The sequence below is a fragment of the Ranitomeya variabilis genome, chromosome 1 (assembly GCF_051348905.1).
Source record: "Ranitomeya variabilis isolate aRanVar5 chromosome 1, aRanVar5.hap1, whole genome shotgun sequence".
Taxonomy (NCBI): domain Eukaryota; kingdom Metazoa; phylum Chordata; class Amphibia; order Anura; family Dendrobatidae; genus Ranitomeya; species Ranitomeya variabilis.
Window position 1 is genome coordinate 820,394,730 of NC_135232.1, and position 16,530 is coordinate 820,411,259.

Consider the following 16,530-nt stretch of genomic DNA (forward strand, 5'->3'; position numbering starts at 1 on the left):
ATCGTACTGACCCGAAGAATAAAACTGCTTTATCAATTTTACCAAACGCGGAACGGTATAAACGCCTCCCCCAAAAGAAATTCATGAATAGCTGGTTTTTGGTCATTCTGCCTCACAAAAATCGGAATAAAAAGCGATCAAAAAATCTCCCGTGCCCGAGCATGTTACCAATAAAAACGTCAACTCGTTCCGCAAAAAACAAGACCTCACATGACTGTGTGGACTCAAATATGGAAAAATTATAGCTCTCAAAATGTGGTAACGCAAAAAATATTTTTTGCAATAAAAAGCTTCTTTCAGTGTGTGACGGCTGCCAATCATAAAAATCAGCTAAAAAACCCGCTATAAAAGTAAATCAAACCCCCCTTCATCACCCCCTTAGTTAGGGAAAAATAAAAAAATTTAAAAAATGTATTTATTTCCATTTTACCATTAGGGTTAGGGTTGGGGTTGGGGCTAGGGCTAGGGTTGGGGCTAGGGATAGGGTTGGGGCTAGGGTTAGGGTTGGGGCTAGGGTTAGGGTTGGGGCTAGGGTTAGGGCTAGGGTTAGGGTTAAGGCTACAGTTAGGGTTGGGGCTAAAGTTAGGGTTAGGGTTTGGATTATATCTACGGTTGGGATTAGGGTTAGGGGTGTGTCTGGGTTAGAAGTGTGGTTAGGGTTACCGTTGGGATTAGGGTTAGGGGTGTGTTTGGATTAGGGTTTCAGTTATAATTGGGGGGTTTCCACTGTTTAGGCACATCAGGGGCTCTCCAAATGCGACATGGCGTACGATCTCAATTTCAGCCAATTCTGCGTTGAAAAAGTAAAACAGTGCTCCTTCCCTTCCGAGCTCTCCCGTGCACCCAAACAGGGGTTTACCCCAACATATGGGGTATCAGCGTACTCGGAACACATTGGAGAACAACTTTTGGGGTCCAATTTCTCCTGTTACCCTTGGGAAAATACAAAACTGGGGGCTAAAAAATAATTTTGGGGGGAAATTTTTTTATTTTTATTTTCACGGCTATGCGTTATAAACTGTAGTGAAACACTTGAGGGTTCAAAACTCTCACAACACATCTAGATGAGTTGCTTAGGGGGTCTACTTTCCAAAATGGTGTCACTTGTGTTTTTTTTTTACTGTTTAGGTACATTAGGGCTCTGCAAACGCAATGTGACGCCTGCAGACCATTCCATCTAAGTCTGCATTCAAAATGGCGCTCCATCCCTTCCGAGCCCTCCCATGCGCCCAAACAGTGGTTCCCCCCCACATATTGGGTATCAGCGTACTCAGGACAAATTGGACAACAACTTTTGGGGTCCAATTTCTCCTGTTACCCTCGGGAAAATACAAAACTGGGGGCTATAAAATAATTTTTGTGGAAAAAATTTTTATTTGCATGGCTCTGCGTTATAAACTGTAGTGAAACAATTGGAGCTTCAAAGCTCTCACAACACATCTAGATGAGTTCCTTAGGGGGTCTACTTTCCAAAATGGTGTCACTTGTGGGGGGTTTCTACTGTTTAGGTACATTAGGGCCTCTGCAAACGCAATGTGACGCCTGCAGACCATTCCATCTAAGTCTGCATTCCAAATGGTGCTCCTTCCCTTCCGAGCCCTCCCATGCTCCCAAACGGTGGTTCCCCCCCACATATGGGGTATCAGCGTACTCAAGACAAATTGGACAACAACTTCTGGGGTCCAATTTCTCCTGTTACCCTTGGGAAAATACAAAACTGGGGGCTAAAAAATAATTTTTGTGGGAAAAAAATGTTTGTTTTATTTTTACGGCTCTGCATTATAAACTTCTGTGAAGCAGTTAGTGGGTCAAAGTGCTCACTACACCTCTAGATAAGCTCCTTAGGGGGTCTACTTTCCAAAATGGTGTCACTTGTGAGGGGGTTTCAATGTTTAGGCACATCAGTGGCTCTCCAAACGCAACATGGCGTCCCATCTCAATTCCTGTCAATTTTGCAGTGAAAAGTCAAACAGCGCTCCTTCCCTTCCGAGCTCTCCCATGCGCCCAAACAGTGGTTTACCCCCACATATGGGGTATCAGCGTACTCAGGACAAATTGTACAACAACTTTTGGGGTCCAATTTCTTCTCTTGCCTTTGGGAAAATAAAAAATTGGGGGTGAAAAGATGATTTTTGTGAAAAAATATGATTTTTTATTTTTACGGTTCTGCATTATAAACTTCTGTGAAGCACTTGGTGAGTCAAAGTGCTCACCACACCTCTAGATAAGCTCCTTAGGGGGTCTACTTTCCAAAATGGTGTCACTTGTGGGGGGTTTCAATGTTTAGGCATATCAAGGGCTCTCCAAACGCAACATGGTGTCCCATCTCAATTCCAGTCAATTTTGCATTGAAAAGTAAAATGGTGCTCCTTCGCTTCCGAGCTCTGTCATGCGCCCAAACAGTGGTTTACCCCCACATATGGGGTATCGGCGTACTCAGGACAAATTGTACAACATCTTTTGGGGTCCATTTTCTCCTGTTACCCTTGGTAAAATAAAACAAATTGGAGCTGAATTAAATTGTGTGAAAAAAAAGTTAAATGCTCATTTTTATTTAAACATTCCAAAAATTCCTGTGAAACACCTAAAGGGTTAATAAACTTCTTGAATGTGGTTTTGAGCACCTTGAGGGGTGCAGTTTTTAGAATGGTGTCACACTTGGGTATTTTCTATCATATAGACCCCTCAAAATGACTTCAAATGAGATGTGGTCCCTAAAAAAAAAATGGTGTTGTGAAAATGAGAAATTGCTGGTCAAATTTTAACCCTTATAACTCCCTAACAAAATTTTGGTTCCAAAATTGTGCTGATGTAAAGTAGACATGTGGGAAATGTTACTTATTAAGTATTTTGTGTGACATATCACTGTGATTTAATTGCATAAAAATTCAAAGTTGGAAAATTGCGAAATTTTCAAAATTTTCGCCAAATTTCCCTTTTTTTCACAAATAAACGCAGGTAATATCAAAGAAATTTTATGACTATCATGAAGTACAATATGTCACGAGAAAACAGTTTCAGAATCACCGGGATCCGTTGAAGCGTTCCAGAGTTATAACCTCATAAATGGACAGTGGTCAGAATTGTAAAAATTGGCCCGGTCCATAACGTGCAAACCACCCTTGGGGGTGAAGGGGTTAAAGGGCACCTGTCACCCCGTTTTTTCCGTATGAGATAAAAATACTGTTAAATAGGGCTTGAGCTGTGCATTACAACAGTGTATTTTGTGGACCCCGATTCCCCACCTATGCTGCCAAAATACGTTACCAAAGTAGCCGTTTTCGCCTGTCAATCAGGCTGGTCTGGTCAAAAGGGCGTGGTGTCTTCCCCCAGATCTTGCTTAGTTTTCCGTTGGTGGCGTAGTGGTTTGCGCATGCCCAAGGTCCCGAATCCACTGCACAGGGGAGTGAAAACAGCGCGATGTGTTCTATTTCCCTGGTGATCGGTGGGGGCGGCCATCTTCCTTTGGCCGCGCGTGCGCAGATGGAGCGCTCTGCTGCCCGCGGCTTCAGGAAAATGGCCGCGGGATGCCGCGCGTGCGCAGATGGAGATCGCGGCGGCCATCTTCCTGAAGCCGAGATGCGAATTATAGTAATATAGGGGCATTGTCGCCCCTCCCCTTCCTTTCTTTTCTATAAATATACTCCATATTGTGTTATGTATTACATGCCCTGAGGAAGAGAGCAGGAACGCTCTTGAAACGCGTAGGCTAAAATAAACCATTTTAAATATATTCCGTGAGCGCGGTCTTCATTTTGCCTAAGACTACTACTCCCAACATCCTCCTGGATTTCTGTGGAGACCTGCTGCTACGGTTACACCCGCATGGGAGTTGTGACCCATTTTCACAACTGCAATAGGTGAGCATATTCCCTACCAAGTCTGTATTTATCTATATACAGTGTGACACATTGGGGGCGCCTTGTGTTTTTTTTCTTCTCAAAAAATTAGCATATAGTGTTACATTTCATTATTTACCATAATGTAATGATTACAATTAAACTTTCATATATTATAGATTCATTATCCACCAACTGAAATTTGTCAGGTCTTTTATTGTTTTAATACTGATGATTTTGGCATACAACTCCTGATAACCCAAAAAACCTGTCTCAATAAATAAGCATATCAAGAAAAGGTTCTCTAAACGACCTATTACCCTAATCTTCTGAATCAACTAATTAACTCTAAACACATGCAAAAGATACCTGAGGCTTTTAAAAACTCCCTGCCTGGTTCATTACTCAAAACCCCCATCATGGGTAAGACTAGCGACCTGACAGATGTCAAGAAGGCCATCATTGACACCCTCAAGCAAGAGGGTAAGACCCAGAAAGAAATTTCTCAACAAATAGGCTGTTCCCAGAGTGCTGTATCAAGGCACCTCAATGGTAAGTCTGTTGGAAGGAAACAATGTGGCAGAAAACGCTGTACAACGAGAAGAGGTGACCGGACCCTGAGGAAGATTGTGGAGAAGGACCGATTCCAGACCTTGGGGAACCTGAGGAAGCAGTGGACTGAGTCTGGTGTGGAAACATCCAGAGCCACCGTGCACAGGCGTGTGCAGGAAATGGGCTACAGGTGCCGCATTCCCCAGGTAAAGCCACTTTTGAACCATAAACAGCGGCAGAAGCGCCTGACCTGGGCTACAGAGAAGCAGCACTGGACTGTTGCTAAGTGGTCCCAAGTACTTTTTTCTGATGAAAGCAAATTTTGCATGTCATTCGGAAATCAAGGTGCCAGAGTCTGGAGGAAGACTGGGGAGAAGGAAATGCCAAAATGCCTGAAGTCCAGTGTCAAGTACCCACAGTCAGTGATGGTGTGGGGTGCCATGTCAGCTGCTGGTGTTGGTCCACTGTGTTTCATCAAGGGCAGGGTCAATGCAGCTAGCTATCAGGAGATTTTGGAGCACTTCATGCTTCCATCGGCTGAAATGCTTTATGGAGATGAAGATTTCATTTTTCAGCACGACCTGGCACCTGCTCACAGTGCCAAAACCACTGGTAAATGGTTTACTGACCATGGTATTACTGTGCTCAATTGGCCTGCCAACTCTCCTGACCTGAACCCCATAGAGAATCTGTGGGATATTGTGAAGAGAAAGTTGAGAGACGCAAGACCCAACACTCTGGATGAGCTTCAGGCCGCTATTGAAGCATCCTGGGCCTCCATAACATCTCAGCAGTGTCACAGGCTGATTGCCTCCATGCCACGCCGCATTGAAGCAGTCATTTCTGCCAAAGGATTCCCGACCAAGTATTGAGTGCATAACTGAACATTATTATTTGATGGTTTTTTTGTTTGTTATTAAAAAACACTTTTATTTGATTGGACGGGTGAAATATGCTAATTTATTGAGACAGGTTTTTTGGGTTATCAGGAGTTGTATGCCAAAATCATCAGTATTAAAACAATAAAAGACCTGACAAATTTCAGTTGGTGGATAATGAATCTATAATATATGAAAGTTTAATTGTAATCATTACATTATGGTAAATAATGAAATTTAACACTATATGCTAATTTTTTGAGAAGGACCTGTATGCCTGCTGGAGGCGGACACTCAGACAGTCTACTACCTTTATCTCTACATGTCCTGGTTTCACACACAATATCTGAAGAGAATAAAGGTAACACCTTAAAAAAACTCAAATTATAATAAAATTCCTCAATTCATTGTATTTACTCTATAATATTGGAATGAAAAGGCTACTCGTTGCACAATTACAAAATATGAATAGATAAAAACAGTGTTCAAACGGCTATGCCTTATGTACTCTCATACATACTATTATGTGAGGTTAACCTAATTTTGAGTTGGTAAGCTGCTTTTAAATGATAAATGCTAAAGTTTTTGTCTTCATTGCCCTCAGATTTTCTATATTGAACAAGGTCAGGTGAGATTGAATCTACACAAGTCTGAATGGATTTTAAAGGCTGGAGACTTCTTTTTCGTTCCTCCAGGTAAAAAAAAAAAAAACTTGTGTTATGAGTGTTTGCTTTTTTTGTGTGTTTTTTTGTTCATTTCTAGCCTAACATCTATAAAATGAGAGCTACCAAATGAAATGCATATTGTATAGGTGCAAATGGAATGCATCCAGAACATTGACGCGTGGATGCCACAAGACGTCTAAAGGTGTATTGTGGGTTCTGTCAAGACCAAGTCTGCAACAGATGTTTTCTGGTTAAATTCCTGTGGATTGCAAAGTGTGACCTTCCTGCACAGGACCTCTTGCATATCACACAGAAGAAGATTGACCTTTTTGGTAATAATTCTAAGCGGTATGTGTGGAGAAAATCAGGCACTGCTCATCACCTGCCCAATACAATCCCAACAGTGAAACATGGTGGTGGCAGCATCATGCTATGAGGGTGTTTTTCTGCTGCAGAGGCAGGATGACTAGTTGCCATTGAAGGAAGCATGAATGCGGCCAAGTACAGAGATATCTTGGATGAAAACCTCTTCCAGAGTGCTCTGGACCTCAGACTTGGCCGAAGGTTCACCTTCCAACAAGACAATGACCCTAAGCACACAGCTAAAATAACAAAGGAATAGCTTCAGAACAACTATGTGACCATTCTTGACTGGCCCAGCCAAAGCCTTGACCTAAACACAATTGAGCATCTCTGGAGAGACCTGAAAATCGCAGAGGATCCCCAAATCCAGGTGTGAAAAACTTGTTGCATCATTGTCAAGAAGACTCATGGCTGTACTAGCTCAAAAGGGTGCTTCTACTCAAAACTGAGCAAAGGGTCTGCATACTTATGACCATGTGATATTTCGGTTTATCTTTAATAAATTTGCAAAAAATTTAATTTTTTTTTTTTCAGTCAAGGTGGGGTGCAGAGTGAACAATAATGAGAAAAAAAAAGAACTTTTTTGAATTTACCAAGTAGTTGCAAGAGTGAAAATCTTACAGGGGTCTGAATACTTTCTGTACCCACTGTGAATCTATCTATCTATATATAATGTGTGTGTGTACGTATGTATGTACATATATATATATATATATATATATATATATCTGAATGTGTGTGTGTATGTCTGGGATTGGCATCTGCACCGTCGCAGCTACAGCCACAAAATTTTGCACAGTCACACGAGAGCGTTCATAGACTATGTTGTGAGGCAAAATTTTTAACCCCGCGCATTCCAATTCACCAAGCAATTTTGCCCCTATCTACATAATGGGGAAAAAAGTGAAAGGAAAAGTGTTGGCGACAAATTGACAGCTGCCAGATGTGAACAAGGGGACTTAAAGAATGAGAGCGATGGTGCCAAAGAGTATATACTGTACAGTTGCTAAGGTGGGGCCCGGACCTGGGATACTCACCACACTCGGGGATATGAACACACACACAAAATGCGCCACACACTACCACGTGCTTGAACACACATACCACCCTCAGCACACATTTCTCCACACATACAGCAACCTCGCCACATAACAGTCGAAACACAAAAGTCGCCACACAAAACTCGCCACGTGCAAAATTCACCACATGCAAAATTCGCCACATGTAAAACTAGGCTCATGCAAAACTCGCCACACGTTCAAAACTTACCTCATGGAAAACTCGCCACACGCAAAACTTGCACACGTGGAAAAATTGCCACATGCACAAAAGTTGCAACACATTCAAAAGTTGCCTCACAAAATTTGCACATACTCAAAATGCACCACACATAAAACTCGCTACATGCAAAACTCGCCAGGCGCAAAACTTGATGCACACAACTTGCTACACTAACCTGTCACATGCAACTCGACACACAAAAAGTTTCTACATGCATGTCGCCACACAAAACTCATCTCACAAAAGTGAGATACTATATACAGGAGGAGATGACTTACAGGTATATACTATATACAGGAGGAGATGACATACAGGTATATACTATATATAGGAGGAGATGACATACAGGTATATACTATATACAGAAGAAATGACATACAGGTATATACAGGAGGAGATGACATACAGGTATATACTAAATAAAAGAGGAGATGACACATAGGTATATGCAGGAGGAGATGACATACAGCAGGTATACACTATTTACAGGGGAGATGACATACAGGTATATACTATATACAGGTGAGATGACATACAGGTATATACTATATACAGGAGGTGACATACAGGTGTATACTATATATAAGGAAGATGACAAACGTATATACTGAGGGGGAAAATGAGAGGTATGAGGTGAAAATGAGGTGTGAGGTGAAAATGGGAGGTGTGAGGTGAAAATGAAAAGGTTTGAGTGCAAAATGAGTGGAGTGTGGGAAAATAGTGGAGTGATCGGAAAATGGCAGATGTGAGGTCGAAATGACAAGTGTTAGGGGGAATGAGAGGAGTGAGGGGGGAAAATGAGGTGTGAGGGAGAAAATGAGAGATTTGAGGGGGAAAATGAAAAATGAGGGGGAAAATAAGAGGCGTGTTGGGAAAATGAGAGAAGTGAGGTGCTAAATGAGAGGCGTGATGGGAAAATAAGAGAAGTGAGGTGCTATAACTAACCACAGATATTTCCTATGCCCAGGCAACGCCGGGCTCTTCAGCTAGTATGTGTGTGTGTGTATATACAGTTAGGTCCATATATATTTGGACAGAGACAACATTTTTCTAGTTTTGGTTATAGACAATACCACAATGAATTTTAAACAAAACAATTCAGATGCAGTTGAAGTTCAGACTTTCAGCTTTCATTTGAGGGTATCCACATTAAAATCGGATGAAGGGTTTAAGAGTTTCAGCTCCTTAACATGTGCCACCCTGTTTTTAAAAGGACCAAAAGTAATTGGACAGATTCAATAATTTTAAATAAAATGTTCATTTTTAGTACTTGGTTGAAAACCCTTGGCTGGCAATGACTGCCTGAAGTCTTGAACTCATGGACATCACCAGACGCTGTGTTTCCTCCTTTTTGATGCTCTGTCAGACCTTCACTGCGGTGGTTTTCAGTTGCTGTTTGTTTGTGGGCCTTTCTGTCTGAAGTTTAGTCTTTAACAAGTGAAATGCATGCTCAATTTGGTTGAGATCAGGTGACTGACTTGGCCATTCAAGAATATTCCACTTCTTTGATTTAATTAACTCCTGGGTTGCTTTGGCTTCATGTTTTGGGTCATTGTCTATCTGTAGGATGAAACGACGACCAATCAGTTTGGCTGCATTTGGCTGGATCTGAGCACACAGTGTGGCTCTGAATACCTCAGAATTCATTCGGCTGCTTCTGTCCTGTGTCACATCATCAATAAACACTAGTGACCCAGTGCCACTGGCAGCCATGCATGCCCAAGCCATCACACTGCCTCCGCCGTGTTTTACAGATGATATGGTATGCTTTGGATCATGAGCTGTACCACGCCTTCACCATACATTTCTCTTTCCATCATTCTGGTAGAGGTTGATCATGGTTTCATCTGTCCAAAGAATGTTCTTCCAGAACTGTGCTGGCTTTTTTAGATGTTTTATAGCAAAGTCCAGTCTAGCCTTTTTATTCTTGATTCTTATGAGTGGCTTGCACCGTGCAGTGAACCCTCCGTATTTACTTTCATGCAGTCTTCTCTTTATGGTAGATTTGGATATTGATACGCCTACCTCCTGGAGAGTGTTGTTCACTTGGTTGGCTGTTGTGAAGGGGTTTCTCTTCACCATGGAGATTATTCTTCTATCCTCCACCACTGTTGTCTTCCGTGGACGCCCAGGTCTTTTTGCATTGATGAGTTCACCAGTGCTTTCTTTCTTTCTCAGGATGTACCAAACTGTAGATTTTGCCACTCTTAATATTGTAGCAATTTCTCGGCTTGTTTTTTTCTGTTTTCGCAGCTTAAGGATGGCTTGTTTCACTTGCATGGAGAGCTCCTTTGACCGCATGTTTACTTCACAGCAAAACCTTCCAAATGCAAGCACCACATCTCAAATCAACTCCAGGCCTTTTATCTGCTTAATTGAGAATGACATAACGAAGGGATTGCCCACACCTGTTCATGAAATAGCCTTGGAGTCAATTGTCCAATTACTTTTGGTCCCTTTAAAAACAGGGTCGCACATGTTAAGGAGCTGAAACTCCTAAACCCTTCATCCAATTTTATTGTGGATACCCTCAAATGAAAGCTGAAAGTCTGAACTTCAACTGCATCTGAATTGTTTTGTTTAAAATTCATTGTGGTAATGTCTATAACCAAAATTAGAAAAATGTTGTCTCTGTCCAAATATATATGGACCTAACTGTATATATATATATATATATATATATATATATATATATATACACTAGATGGTGGTCCGTATAGAGCAGGCCACGCAGTATATAACACAGGCCACGCAGTATATAACACAGGCCACGCAGTATATAACACAGGCCACGCAGTATATGACACAGGCCACGCAGTATATGACACAGGCCACGCAGTATATGACACAGGCCACGCAGTATATGACACAGGCCACGCAGTATATGACACAGGCCACGCAGTATATGACACAGGCCACGCAGTATATGACACAGGCCACGCAGTATATAACACAGGCCACGCAGTATATAACACAGGCCACGCAGTATATAACACAGGCCACGCAGTATATAACACAGGCCACGCAGTATATAACACAGGCCACGCAGTATATAACACAGGCCACGCAGTATATAGCACTGCCCACGCAGTATATAGCACTGCCCACGCAGTATATAGCACTGCCCACGCAGTATATAACACAGCCCACGCAGTATATAACACAGCCCACGCAGTATATAACACAGCCCACGCAGTATATAACACAGCCCACGCAGTATATAACACAGCCCACGCAGTATATAACACAGCCCACGCAGTATATAACACAGCCCACGCAGTATATAACACAGCCCACGCAGTATATAACACAGCCCACGCAGTATATAACACAGCCCACGCAGTATATAACACAGCCCACGCAGTATATAATACAGCCCACGTAGTATATAGCAGTGTGGGCACCATATCCCCCTCCAAAAAAATAATTAAAATAAAAAATAGTTATATAACTCACCCTCCGGCATCCAGCGAAGCTGTCCCGATGTGCGCGTGGCTGCCGCCAGCTTCCGTTCCCAGAGATGCATTGCGAAATTACCCAGATGACTTAGCTGTCTCGCGAGACCGCTACGTCTTCTGGGTAATTTAGCAATGCATCTCTGGGAACGGAAGCTGGCGGCAGCCGCGCGCGCATCGGCGGACGACGGAAGGTGAGAATAGCAGGGGGTTTTTTTTAATTATTATTTTTAACATTTTAACAGATTCTTTTACTATTGATGCTGCATAGGCAGCATCAATAGTAAAAAGTTGGTCGCACAGGGCATAACGCGGTCCGTTACCGCTGCCATTAACCCTGTGTGAGCGCTGACTGGAGGGCAGTATGGAGCTGGGGCCGGGCACTGATTGGACGGAAGCAAGGAGGGACTAATTCGCGGCCACGACAGACAGACGGAAGTGCCCCTTAGACGATTATAGAGATATATATATATATATATATATGTGTATGTGTGTGTATATATAATGTGTGTGAGTGTAATATATATAATATGTGTGTGTGTATATATGTACAGTACAGACCAAAAGTTTGGACACACCTCATTTAAAGATTTTTCTGTATTTTCATGACTATGAAAATTGTACATTCACACTGAAGGCATCAAAACTGTGAATTTAACACATGTGGAATTATATACTTAATTTCAGTTGTTTCACACTTTTTTGTTATGTCTTATATTCTAGGTTCTTCAAAGTAGCCACCTTTTGCTTTGATGACTGCTTTGCATACTCTTGGCATTCTATTGATGAGCTTCAAGAGGTAGTCACCGGGAATGGTCTTCCAACAATCTTGAAGGAGTTCCCTGAGATGCTTAGCACTTGTTGGCCCGTTTGCCTTCACTCTGCGGTCCAGCTCACCCCAAACCATCTCGATTGGGATCAGGTCTGGTGACTGTGGAGGCCAGGTCTTCTGGCGTAGCACCCCATCGCTCCCCTTCTTGGTCAAATAGCCCTTACACAGCCTGGAGGTGTGTTTGGGGTCATTGTCCTGTTGAAAAATAAATTATGGTCCAACTAAACGCAAACCGGATGGAATAGCATGCCGCTGCAAGATGCTGTGGTAGCCCTGCTGGTTCAGTATGCCTTCAATTTTGAATAAATCTCCAACAGTGTCACCAGCAAAGCACCCCCACACCATCACACCTCCTCCTCCATAGAGTGCATCCGTTCAACTTTTCTGCGTCGCAGACATGGTGGTTGGAACCAAAGATCTCAAATTTGGACTCATCAGACAAAAGAACAGATTTCCACTGGTCCAATGTCCATTCCTTGTGTTCTTTAGCCCAAACAAGTCTCTTCTGCTTGTTACCTGTCCTTAGCATTGGTTTCCTAGCAGCTATTTTACCATGAAGGCCTGCTCACAAAGTCTCCTCTTTACAGTTGTTGTAGAGATGTGTCTGCTGCTAGAACTGTGTGGCATTGACCTGGTCTCTAATCTGAGCTGCTGTTAACCTGCGATTTCTGAGGCTGGTGACTCAGATAAACTTATCCTCAGAAGCAGAGGTGAGTCTTGGTCTTCCTTTCCTGGGGCGGTCCTCATGTGAGCAAGTTTCTTTGTAGCGCTTGATTGTTTTTGCCACTGCACTTGGGGACACTTTCAAAGTTTTCCAAATTTTTCGGACGGACTGACCTTCATTTCTTAAAGTAATGATGGCCACTTGTTTTTCTTTACTTAGCTGCTTTTTTCTTGCCATAATACAAATTCTAACAGTCTATTCAATGGGACTATCAGCTGTGTATCCACCAGACTTCTGCACAACACAGCTGATGGTCGCAACCCCATTTATAAGGCAAGAAATCCCACTTATTAAACCTGACAGGGCACACCTGTGAAGTGAAAACCATTCCCAATGACTACCTCTTGAAGCTCATCAAGAGAATGCCAAGAGTGTGCATAGCAGTCATCAAAGCAAAAGGTGGCTTGAAGAACCTAGAATATGACTTAATTTCAGTTTTCACACTTTTTTGTTACGTGTACAATTCCACATGTGTTAATCCACAGTTCTGATTCCTTCAGTGTGACTGTACAATTTTCATAGTCTTGAAAATACAGAAAAATCTTTAAATGAGAAGGTGTCCAAACCCTTGGCCTGTACTGTGTGTGTGTGTGTGTGTGTGTGTGTGTGTGTGCGTGTGTGTGTGTGTGTGTGTGTGTATGTATGTATATATATATATATATATATATATGTGTGTATATATATACATGTGTAAAAATCCTGAAAAATTGGAGGCAGCACACAGTTTTGTAGTGAAAAGGAGCTATTTAATCAGCCCAGAAAGCGACGTTTCGGTCTCAACAGGAGCCTTTCTCAAGCCATATATGTATATTTGTATGTATGTATATACATGTGTGTATATATGTATACACATACAGCTTGTCGGCAGAGGGAAGCATGAAGTGCTCTAAAATTTCCTGATAGACGTCTGCGCTGACTTTGGTCTTGATAAAACACAGTGGACCTACACCAGCGGATGACATGGTCCCCAAACCGTCACTGATTGTGGAAACTTCACACTAAACTTCAAGCAGTTTGGATTGTGTGCCTCTACACTCTACCTCCAGACTCTGGGACCTTGATTTCCAAATGAAATGCAAAATTTATTTTCATCTGAAAACAACACCTTGGACCACTGAGCAACAGTCCAGTTCTTTTTCTCTGGCGTTGTCTATTGGTCATGAGGGGCTTGAAACAAGGAACACGCGACACTTGTAGCCCATGTCCTGGATACGTCTGTGTGTGGTGGCTCTTGAAGCAGTGACTCCAGCAGCAGTTCAATCCTTGTGAATCTCCCCCAAATTTTGAATGACCTTTTCTTAACAATCCTTTAATTGCTGCTGTTATACCGGTTGCTTGTGCACCTTTTTCTGCTACACTTTTTCCTTCCATTCAACTTTCTAATAATATGCTTGGATACAGCACTCTGTGAACAGCTATCTTCTTTAGCAATTACTTTTTGTGGCTTACCCTCCTTGTTGAGTCTGTCAGTGACTGCCTTCTGGAGTCTTCCCCATGATTATGGAGCCTACTGAAACAGACTAAGGGACCCTTTTAAACACTTAGGAAGCCTTGGCAGGTGTTTTTTGTTAATTATAATTTACTGAAATAATGACTTTTGGGTTTTCATTGGCTGTAAGCCATAATCCTTAACACTAGCAGAAATAAACACTTGAAATAGATCACTCTGTTTGTAATAACTTTTATATAATATGTTTAATTTTTTGTATTGAAGAACAGAAATAAATTAACTTTTTGATGCTGTTCTAATTTTGAGAAGCACCTGTATATCGGAATTAGTGACCTATTTGGATCTAAATCTCTGTGTGTCTGTCTGTATAATATTCTGCCCCCGAAATTTGGCACTTTGTCATTCCACCATGAAATAAGTGTATTAAAGAGTAATCAAAAAGTTGTATGTACCAGAAAATTGTACCACTAAATGCTACATTTTGTCACGCAAAAATTAATTTCTCCTAAAACTCCATTGACTGATAACTTACAGCTCAGAATTATGGCAACACAAAAAAATATATATTTTTTTACACCGAATATCTGTGCAAAATGTAAGTAAAACTATCCATTTGGTATCGCCATAATCGCGCTGACCTCAGAATACAATTGTGCAGCATGTGAATAGTGGACAATATAAAACATCAAAAAACAGCATAAAGCCGTTCATCTTTTTCCTATTTCTTCCTATATGGAATTAAAAAAAATAAAAAGCTAGGTAATACGGCAAGTTTTATGCAGCCCAAAATGCTGCTAAATGACTAATAAAACTCATCCTGAAGAAGAAAAAAAAAAGAATCCCTCTTATGGCTGTGTCCACTAAAAATACTATGGCTCCTGGAATGTGACAACGAATGTTATATAAGCCCTTTCCTCTGTGCTGGACTGTGTCATCCCTTTTTATATCCTGGCAGAGGATCCTCTAAGAAAGGAGGGAGCTGGCATAAAGTTCTAAAATCTTGGCTTGATATCAACCCATGTAGTTCACGTACCCTCCCACCATAGCAATGAACGTGATGAGCAAAGCCATTTGGGCTATCTTAATTATCTTCACAATACATTACATTCTTTTTGTAAAATGACCAGACTTTTATTGACTTGACTGCAAGAGCCAAGAGTATTTTTCATTTATTGAAATCTTTTTATTTTTTCAGCTAACAGAAGCAAAATAACAAATCTTCAAGACAAAGAAGCGGTGTTAATCTTCAACAAATTAAATGTATTTTCATAATTTACAGAAGGTTATAGCAACGTTAAGTACTTTTTATCTGTGTTGTGTACAACCTGTCTGCATTCAGAGAAATCAAAGATTGTATAAAGTTGGTTGAAATTTTAGAAAGTATAAAATGTCTATACATATTACAGATTTGTTGCTGCGAAAGTACCGTAATAAAAATGTAGCATAATCTAAAATGACAGGTATGTTTTAAAAAAAAAAAATATATACCTGCAGATATAGATATATATTAATCTCCAGGTTGATAGTGCTAGAAATGTGCTTGGCCCTCATACTGAAAGTGCAGCTTCAGGGAGAAAATTGCTTTATTTCTCCCTGGAGCTGCCAGTTTTCCTGAGTCATCTGTCAGCCAAAGTGCTTGGGCATGCTTACAGGTACTGCATTCTCTGTACTGATCGGTGACTGTAGCCATGCTGGCATGCCTATGTGACAGAAGGCTGGTGGCTCCTGGAAGGAATAACATTAGTTTTCTCCCTGGAGCCACGCTTTCTGTACAGAAGCCAGCACATTTTGTTATGATGTTAAGCTGCAGATTAACGTCATAGTGTTTTAAGTGGCAAGATGTTTTTTTAAGTTTTATTTCAATAGTTTTATGTTGTTTTTTTTAACATCACATCCTATCTCTTTAGAAAAGGAAAAAGTTATGACATTGTATAAATATGACATGTAATTTAAGAGCAATCTTGTTTTATAATGTTCTGGAAAAGTTTTATATTTGTAATAGACAATTAAAAGCAGTCTTAATTTTTTTTCTTTGTGTTTGTACTCCATTTTGGGTGGGTTAAACATACAGTAGTGGTGGGTTTCCACTGTTTAGGCACATCAGGGGCTCTCCAAACGGGACATGGTGTCTGCTAATTATTCCAGCAAATTTTTACATTCAAAATGTCAAATGGTGCTTCTTCCTTTCCGAGCTCTGACGTGCGCCCAAATAGTGGTTTTTCCCCCCATATTGGGGTACTGACATGCTTATGAAAAATTACACAATAAATTTTGGGTTCTTTTTTTTCCTGTTACCGTTGCAAAAATAAAAAAAAATTGGGTCTAAAGTAAAAATATTTGTGAAATAAGTTAAATGTTCATTTTTTCCTTCCACATTCCATTAACTCCTGTGAAGTACCTGAAGTGTTAATACTAGAGACGAGCCACCTCCCTAGTGTTCGGGTTCGGTTCGTCGAACAGGGACGTGTTCGACGAACACCGTCGAACCCCA

General features: G+C 41.2%; 1 protein-coding gene across 4 annotated transcripts in view; it reads left to right on the plus strand.

Moving 5' to 3' along the window:
* Nucleotides 1-16,066, plus strand: part of CENPC (centromere protein C) — a 316,155-nt gene extending 300,089 nt beyond the window's left edge. For all 4 annotated transcript variants that reach the window (XM_077275003.1, XM_077275008.1, XM_077275016.1 and 1 more), the window contains 2 exons: nucleotides 5,874-5,964; nucleotides 15,235-16,066. In XM_077275003.1, the coding sequence (XP_077131118.1) occupies nucleotides 5,874-5,964; nucleotides 15,235-15,311 (168 nt within the window). In that variant the 3' untranslated portion in view covers nucleotides 15,312-16,066. The remainder of the gene's footprint in view (nucleotides 1-5,873; nucleotides 5,965-15,234) is intronic.
* The last annotated feature ends 464 nt before the right edge of the window (nucleotides 16,067-16,530 follow it).